Genomic DNA, 9,537 nt, shown 5'->3' with positions numbered 1-9,537 from the left:
TATATGTTCTGCTAGTTTTGACTAATTTTACCAATGTGTATATCTTTATAGTTTCATTTCTCAATCACCCTAATCAATTCAGAAAGTCATAGAGAGAACAGCAAGGTTGATGCCAATCTTCGAATAGTAGAAATCATTAAATTAATTCTAAAAATTGATCAAAAGTCGGATAATTAATCGCTAAGTACCACAAATGAAAAAGTTCTTGGTACTCCTGTGTATACACCCCCTTTAGGTTCTTGAATCCTGACATGCATCCACTTTTTCATGATAGGTTGAGTTGTATACATGGGAAAAATCTAATGAATGAGGGTGTATACCCCAGAATACCATAGATTTTCCACCACAAAAGGATTAGTAGTTCACCATGAGTGAATCTGTATCATACTTCAGCAATAGCTGTGTCAGTCCAATGGCAAAGCTATAATCCAGATGCCTTTTTGTTCACTCAAGAAACATGCTTTGCAGAATTACAAAAGAAAGTTAGGTCTCTTAAATGTTTTAACTGTGGTAGATAGACAAATAGGAAGGAAGAAATGACATCAAGAGGAATAGAAGCAAAAGGGAATACTAGGCGACTGTTGCTTATTTACAAAGTGTTTCAGGTGAACTGAACTACAAGCATCCAATGGCTAACATTAATAAACTCAAAACAACAAAATTAATTTAATCCTATAACAATACCAAGAACTCAGAGATGCAAGTAACAAATTATCCTCATAAAAGACAGAATAGTAAATTAACAGCCATTTTCTGGTATATTGCTAAATGGGTTACATAGTAATATGCTGTGCACAAAACTTTATTACATTCCACAAAATGTTGTTTTTCGTTAGTGAAAAGAGTGTTAAATCAAAGATCAAGTCATTCCCATCATGCCGAACAAATGCAACATTAAGATTTTAAGAAAGCAATGTAAAAGTTAAAAAAAAAAAAAATTATCAATGAAGAACTAAATACTGTTGTATTATCCATGAAGAACTAAGTACCATTGTATTATCCATTTCCAAACATACGTGGCAAGTGTACACAAAATTCAAATTCTCGAAGAATACATTTTTGAAGATCCAATACAAGAATAATACTTATACCATAAATTGCTCACTACAGATGGAATTTGTTAAATTCCAATTGCTAAAGAAATGACAAAAATGAAACAAATATTCTCATGCAGAAGCATGTTTACCAAGTAAGCTTTTCCCTTGGTCTTCTCCCCCAAAATCATCAGAAGGATTCTCAGTATCGTTCTGCTTAGACACTGTTGGTTCACGCTGTGCAGGAGCAGCACCAGGTCCAGTAACAGACTGCTGGTAAAGAACACCTCCAGCAATCGTAACAAGGAGGCAAATCAAGCCAAATGGACTGGCATGCTTGTCCCAAATTAAGACATTGATCACAACTGTAAGGAACTTATTAACCACACCAGTCACAGTAAATGCAGTAGCAGAGATTGCCTTCCTTGCCGCAAATCCAAAGAAACTGATAAGCAACCCAAACACACACGACAAAGCAACCGCAAAAAAGACATCAGGCACAAACCAGCTTCCAGCACTGGCAACTAAAGCAGCAAATACCTCACCATACTCTCCAGTCAAAAACCAAAAAAATGGTGATATAATCAAAGACAACAAATTGTTATACAACACAAAACCCCAGGTGTTCAACCCAAGATTTGTCACCATATGCTTAATATAAACCATCTCAGTAGTGATTGTCACCAAATATGCAAATGCCCACGAATAAGCAGTCAAAGTAAAACCAGAATCAGTGGCCACATACCCAACAGCGCCACCCAAAATAATCACCAGTGACAAAAAGGTAAACCTTGATGGGCAAGGTTGCCGTCTAAAGGCAGTGTCAGCAAGAGCGACCAAAAGGGGGGTTAACGATCTAAACACTATGAAAGTATCCACATTGGCATGACGCAAAAGATTGGTATTTGTGAAAATTGCAAGATAGAAAACAAAAGCAGCGGGTAAGAACTTCTTGGCCGTATCAAAAGTGAAGGGATCATGATGTAAAAATCCAAACTTTCCCAAAACCCAAACACCCAGAGCAGAGGTTAAGTATTGCAACGCAGTTAAAAGACCTGGGTAGTTGAACTTGGTGATGGCAAACTTGTTTATGACGGCAAGCAAGCTTGAACAGAGAGCGTAACCAACTACAAGGCCGCTGGTTGTGTAGTATTGCTTAGTGGAATCAAATCGAATTGACGACATTTCTTGTTTCTTGAATATTGAGAAGTACGCAGGTGATAAACTTAATAGTATCAGCAAAACAAAAAAAACAAAAAAGAGAGAGAGAGAGAGATAAAAAAAAAAAAAAGATTTAAGAATCCATTTGGGTCAATTGGTAATTGATTTAAGATGTGATACTGAATCGATCTACAATGTAACGCATTGGAGCAAAAGTAATTAAAGACAAGAAATTGGACAAAATAAATTTGGAGAATTCTCAAATGGAAATGAAATGACCTTGTCTATGGGTAGCAGAGCGAGATCCAAGAAACCCCTCTTTTGGATTCGAAACGGAGAGAGATGATGGGCTCAATTGCGGAAATGCAAGTCGGCGGCTTCGTTATTGAACGTTGATTTTGTTAATATTATGAACAGCGAGTCCGTGACTCGGTAGCATTCAGAACTTTATTTACTAGTTCAGGCTAGAGAGTACAGACAAGACAGCAACATTTGCACGTAATGAATCATGGTTTGTCTGGTAAAACGACTGCGCTTTGGGACCGAAACGGTGTCGTGCTGATTGGATATTCCTGATAAGATTTGTGAGATCTGAGATCCGGCGGTTTAATGAACACATCGTTGGAAGTTGCCTGGAAGAAAGGGCACGGGTCCGAGGCCGGATCCGGGTCAGGCTATTTATTCGTGTTATTACATTCTTTTCTTGTGTGAGATATTTTCTGAATGAAATTTTTGACGGCTGACCAAAGTTGAAAAGTCCACAGGAAAATTGAGGTTTGAATATTCCCGTAGTCTTATTGAACTTATTTTTGACATTTTCTCTCATGGAAAAAAAAAATCAAACTTGAGAATATATTATTTTGAATAAATTCCTGTCTACAAAATTATAATATATGATATATCGTTTAATATTTACTATAAAAAAATATTCAAAACCTCCTATATTAATTCTATGCGCAATTAAGATATAAAAGAAAAAACTCAGACCAATTTGTACATTTAAATCCTAATGGTTTGTATATTATAATTTAAGCCGAATTAAATTCAAATTTTCAGTTTCGTTTGATTTGGTTAAGGAGAAATCTAACCACAAAGATAGGGTGTGTGTATGTTTGATTTTTTTTTTTTCCTTTTTTATGAACTTATGTAATTTAAATAAGAGAAATTATTTCTGTACGACCTTTTTTTGTCATATGCACATTTAATCACCACAAAATTTTGGTATGTACTTTGTATCAACTTTGTTTTTAAGCTTGTATCAATCAATCACTTTGATTATATAAAATGACTATTTTATCCCTAAATAAATTAAAAAAACTATTTTATACTATAAAATTTTAGAAAATAAAAAATTATAATTATAAGAATACTCTTAATCTAATAAAATAAATAAATCTTAAATCCAGAATGTTAATTTTTTATGAATATAATTTTATTTAAAAATTATCATTTTAATTTTTTGTAATCATAATTTCATTTAATTGTATAGTGAAGTTTCTTAATACTAATTATAGGGAAGTTTACAATAATTATAGGGAGCTTTTCTCTTTATGTCAATTTTTGTAAACTTTTTTATATTTAATTTAACTACAAAAATTAAATGAAATTATAATTAGAAGATGTTATTTTTTATCATTATAATTTTATTTAATAATTATCATCTTAGATTTTGATATTTATTTGTTTGATTGAATTTAGGGGCATTCTTATAATTATAATTTTCATATTTTTAAAAATTTTATAGAATAAAATAATTTTTTAATTCATTTAGAAATAAAATAATCATTTTTTGTGTCAAGGTGACTGATTTATATTTAATAGTCTTTTAATAAAGATGGTGTAAAATATATATAAAAAATTTATGGTGTTAAATATACATACGACTAAAAAAAGACGATGCAGAGATAATTTTTCTTTAAATAATTTTAGATAGTTAATTAATGAAAAATATGTTTTAAGAGCATAAAAATGAGGGGTGTCAATTCAATAGGAGCTGTCACGAATTATTGAACACAATTTTGTGTAATATTCCACATGCTCTCGCAACGGTTACCCAACTCTGTTTCCCGCCAAATTATATGGAAACCCGTTCCCCAATCGGATTCTTCACACACCTCGACATTAACTAAGAAATCATGTATCTATCTTCTCAAAAACTGCAAATCAATAACGCAACTCAAACAAATTCAGGCCCAGATCTTCCAAATCGGCCTCCAACAGAACCCAGAGACCCTCAACAAGCTCATGGTCTTCTGCACACAACCATCTCACGGAAACTTGCTTTACGCAGAGAAGATCTTCGGTTCTATTCAGAGTCCATGTTTGTTGGCATACAACCTCTTGATCAAAGCATTTGCGAAAAAGGGTAGTTTTAGAAAATCCCTTTTGCTTTTTAGTAAGCTGAGAGAACGCGGCGTATCACCAGATAATTTTACTTACCCGTTTGTTTTTAAGGCTGTTGGTTGCTTAGGAGAGGTTAAGAAAGGTGAAAAGGTTCATGGGTATGTGGTAAAAACTGGTCTTGAGTTTGATACTTATGTGTGCAATTCGATCATGGACATGTACGCTGTATTGGGTAAAATTTGTAATGTTAAGAAGCTGTTTGATGAAATGCCTGACAAGGATGTGGTTTCTTGGAATGTGTCGATTTCAGGGCATGTTAAGTGTATGAGATTTGAGGACGCTGTAGATGTTTTTAGGCGGATGCGACAAGGGTGTAATTTGATGCCTGATGAGGGCACCGTTGTAAGCACTTTATCGGCTTGTACAGCTTTGAAGAATTTGGAACTTGGCAAGGAAATTCACCGTTATATTAATCAGGAGCTTGAGTTTACTCCTATAATGGGGAATGCTTTATTGGACATGTATTGCAAGTGTGGTTGTTTAAGTGAAGCAAGGGAACTATTTGATGAGATGCCAAACAAGAATGTAATTTGTTGGACAAGTATGGTGTCTGGGTACGTGAATTGTGGTCAACTGGAGAAAGCTAGAGACTTGTTTGACAGAAGTCCAGTCAGAGATATTGTTCTTTGGACAGCTATGATTAATGGGTATGTGCAATTTAACCGATTTGATGAGGCAGTGGCACTATTTCGAGAGATGCAAATCATAAGGCTTAAGCCTGATAAATTCATATTGGTTGCTCTCCTTACAGGTTGTGCTCAGTTGGGAGCACTAGAGCAAGGAAAATGGATTCATGGGTATATCAATGAAAACAGAATTACAGTGGATGCAGTTGTGGCTACAGCACTCATTGAAATGTATGCAAAATGTGGGTTAATTGAGAAAGCTTTAGAGATATTCTATGAGCTAAGGGAAAAGGATGCAGCCTCTTGGACTTCAATCATATGTGGGCTTGCCATGAATGGGAAGATAAACAAGGCACTGGAATTGTTCTCACAAATGATATCGGGTGGGGCTAAACCTGATGATATCACCTTTATTGGTGTTCTAAGTGCTTGTAGCCATGGAGGATTGGTCGATGAAGGCCGCAGGTTCTTTAATACCATGACAGAGGTATATCAGATTCAGCCAAAGCTAGAACACTATGGGTGTCTCATTGACCTACTTGGTCGAGCTGGGCTCTTAGATGAAGCAGAGGAGTGGATACGAAAAATACCAAATGAAAATAATGAGATTATAGTTCCACTTTACGGTGCTTTGCTCAGTGCTTGCAGAATTTATGGCAATGTGGACATGGGTGAGAAGCTGGCTGCACTGTTAGAGAAAATCGAGTCAAAAGATTCCAGTTTTCATACACTTCTTGCCAACATCTATGCCTCTGCTAACAGATGGGAAGATGTAACAAATGTGAGACAGAAAATGAAAGAAATGGGTGTCAGAAAGGTACCTGGGTGTAGTTCAATTGAGATAAATGGCATCATCCATGAGTTCCTTGTTGGTGATCCATCTCATTCGGAAATGAAAGAAATATACTCAATGTTGGATAGAATGGCTAAAACATTGCTTGATTCAAAACAAAATGCAATGGAAGGAGACAACCTAGTTGCTATAAATTTCTTATGATCTAACGGGCCTTCAGTGTGCTTTCACTTACTGGGAAAAGCTTGGAGCATTTTGAAGGCTTCTCAATGTCAGAGGATAGAACTTGATCAAATGATCTTAGTTGCTATAAACATCGCTTTGGTTGTTGGGAGCCTGAGATGAAGGTGTTGAGGGTTAAATTAGCTTCAATAAACTTGCTGAGAGTTGTTATCAGAAAGAGAACGTCAAGCACTATAAAGTTCGGTTGAAGAAACACACATGTACCTTGTCAATTTACTAACTAGAGAGTTTGGCACAGTAAGCTTAGCAGATGCAGTTCCACACTTTGTGTGGAAGTGAAGTGCATATTTGGAAATTTAAACTTAAAATTTACCGACCTTCCCAAATCATAAGAGCAAATTTTTTTCGTCCTCGTAGAATTCCTGACAAGAAACGGAATGTATACCTCTCATAAATCATAATATTTGCGACGGGTAATTTATTATGTTCCCTTGTTTCTGATGGTTGAATGTTTCCCTCGTTTTCAAATTTGTCGACATTAATTACTGTTTAGTAGGAAATGCTTGAAATATTTTCATATGTCAACAATTTGTATTGTTTGTTAATTATCTTCCGCAGAGAAGATTTCCATATGTCAACTACTTTTGGCGTTAGTCTTGAGAACAAGACACGTCTAGTGGGGAAAAAAAAAAAATTGGAAGAGAAAATCTTGGATTGAGAAATTCTGCTTTCCTGGTGGCACAACTGAGCTACCCCTGCCTTGTATTGAAAATTTTCTTATACAAATTAATTTCAACGGAATTACGGAAAATAGATGGTGTACCAGCTTTTATTTTGTTGGCTTTGATTATGTGCGTGAAATGTGATTATCTCTTGATTTGTGCTTGCATTACTACTAACGGTGCAGGTTTATTTTGCGCACTCTTTCTTTTCAAGTGCGGGAGTCCAGCGTGGTCCCGTTCCAATATAGTAAGAGATATGATATTTATAGAAAGTAAATATCAAATTGATTGCACGAAATACTCGTTGTTTTTGGGATAACTTAACTTAATAACTTAACAAAACGAATGCATGAGATTGAATTGATATACGAGCATCTTGGGACCATTAGGCCACTAACAATACCCGATTGATAATTAGCGCATAAATTAGGAAAATGTTCCTGTTGAGAACATTGAGAGGAGGCTGAGAGCAACTCGTTTTGCCTCCCTCCCTCCCTCCCTCCCTGAGCATTGTAGATATTTTTTATTATTAAAAAAAAAAGTGAAAAATAATAAAAAGTTAAATATGTTCACCTGCATCACTCTCTCTCTTGGTATTGTAATAATTTTATATTGTTGAAAGGAAAATACTCCCTGTCTAGAACATTGAGAGAAGGTTGAGAGAAACAGCAACTTGTGTTGTTGTTTTGTCTCTCTCCCTCTCTTAGCGTTGTAGACAATTTTTATTATTAAATTTTTTTTTAAAAAAAGGTAGAAAATGATAAAAAAACTAAATTTGCTTACGTGCATCACTCTCTCTCTCGGCATTGTAGTAAATTTAATATTGTTGAAAGGTAAATGCTCATTTTCTAGAACATTGAGAGAAGGCTGAGAGAAACGGCAACGTGTGCTACCGTTTTGCCTCTCTCCCTCTCTTAGCATTGTTAACATTTATAAAAAATTTAAAAAAAGTAGAAAATGACAAAAACCTGAATTTGTTCATGTGCATTACTCTCTCTCTTGGCATTGTAAAAATTTATATTCTTGAAAATATTTAAAAAAATGTAGAAAATGAAAGAAGAGATCACATGCATTACTCTCTCTCTCTTCGATAGTGAAGAAGTAAACTCATCCCCACTTCTTTACTCGTCCTCACTTTCTCTCCTGCAGCTCCGACGACCAATATCATGCTTTACGCTTCCTCACTCTATCTGACTATCAAAATTCTACACAAATTCTCCTAGTAATTTTCATACAATTAATACTCCAAACGAAAAATCTAGCAATTTTCATAGTAATTTTCACAAATTGATATTCCAAACCAAAAATCCAGTAACTTTCACAGCAATTTTCACACAATTAATATTCCAAATAAAAATTCATCTTTATTATCAAATTATTACCACAAAAAATTACAAATTTAATCCAAAATGCACAGAAAACAAAAACTTTTTCATTTCCTTTAATCATTGACGATAAATGGGTGGCAGTTGGGTTTTGCTATCTAAAATGGGCAGCGCTTCTGTGTTTGGTAGTCGAAGAGAGTAGGGGAAGCATGATGGGGGGCCGGAGAGTGAGGCAGGAGAGAGTGAGGAAGCGTGTTGGGGAGCCGGAGAGAGTGAGCAAATGTGATGGGGAGTGACAATCCAAAGAGAGTGAGGATAACGTCAACACAGAGAGAAAATGATACACGTGAACATATTCAGCTTTTTGTCATTTTTAATTTTTTTAATTTTTTAACAATAAAAAATATTTACAACACTGAGAGGGAGAGAGGAGGAACAACAGCACTCGCCGCCATTTCTCCCATCCTTCTCTCAGCATTCTAAATATTTAACATGATTCCATAAATTAATTGTGAAAGACAAGAAAACAAATATTCTCCTTCAACGGCAGTCTGCTCCTACTGAAGACGACGCACATGTCATCATATTCAACTAAACTTATTTATTATACTATATAAGTCCTTTTACTACAATCCCAACACAGACGCAGAAATTACATTATATAATAATTATAAGGGGACAACTAAAACTAGCATTATTATCATATCATAATACAAATCATGATTAGCACATTAATTAAGTCACTTTTGTCTTGCATGATGATGAATATATATGTAAAGAAGACATTATTAAATTACACTTTCATCATCTTGCCCACTCACTATAGTCTATATGTATATGGGGTACTCGTGACCTACAAAATTGCTAGCTACCAGCTTAATTTTTAGTCGACCCGATGGTAAATTGAACAGTTTAGTTTATTCATGCAGCCGGAGCATAATCGTAGCTTCCATCGTCGTCACCCTCCATCGATGCAGCAGGAGCATAGTCATAATCCCCGTCGTCATCATCATCATCACCATAACCTTCAATGCAAGCTGCCGGTGCATAGTCGTATCCATCATCATCATCGTCATCTCCGTCACCGTGCTTCTTGCACCATGTCCATGATGATGAGGGCATGACGGACTTGGAGACGAGAGACATTTTCTCAACGGCTTAGCAAAGAAAGAGAGTTGTGTATAAATGGATATGGATGCGGATACTGGTTTGTGTTTAGTTTGAAAAGGGAATGGGAAGGGAGCAGATTGCCCATTTATATATAGGAGAAGGGGAGGTGGCGGACATCGT

At 35.4% G+C, this 9,537-nt stretch overlaps 2 protein-coding genes across 2 annotated transcripts; one reads left to right on the top strand and one right to left on the bottom strand.

Annotated features, from left to right (window-relative positions):
• Positions 1-1,032: 1,032 nt before the first annotated feature.
• On the bottom strand, positions 1,033-2,696 carry LOC18054845 (GDP-fucose transporter 1). The gene has a single exon (XM_006450959.2). It carries the CDS (start codon positions 2,217-2,219, stop codon positions 1,167-1,169), a length of 1,053 nt encoding a protein of 350 aa, XP_006451022.1. The 5' UTR covers positions 2,220-2,696; the 3' UTR covers positions 1,033-1,166.
• A 1,503-nt stretch (positions 2,697-4,199) lies between these two features.
• On the top strand, positions 4,200-6,668 carry LOC18054844 (pentatricopeptide repeat-containing protein At1g31430). Its single transcript, XM_006450958.2, has one exon. The coding sequence runs from the start codon at positions 4,230-4,232 to the stop codon at positions 6,219-6,221; it is 1,992 nt and encodes a 663-aa protein (XP_006451021.1). The 5' UTR covers positions 4,200-4,229; the 3' UTR covers positions 6,222-6,668.
• Positions 6,669-9,537: the final 2,869 nt, after the last annotated feature.

This window comes from Citrus clementina, unplaced genomic scaffold (assembly GCF_000493195.1).
Source record: "Citrus clementina cultivar Clemenules unplaced genomic scaffold, Citrus_clementina_v1.0 scaffold_1, whole genome shotgun sequence".
Lineage (NCBI taxonomy): Eukaryota > Viridiplantae > Streptophyta > Magnoliopsida > Sapindales > Rutaceae > Citrus > Citrus x clementina.
The sequence above is the reverse complement of the archived record's forward strand: the minus strand, read 5'-3'. Positions and strand labels throughout refer to the sequence as shown.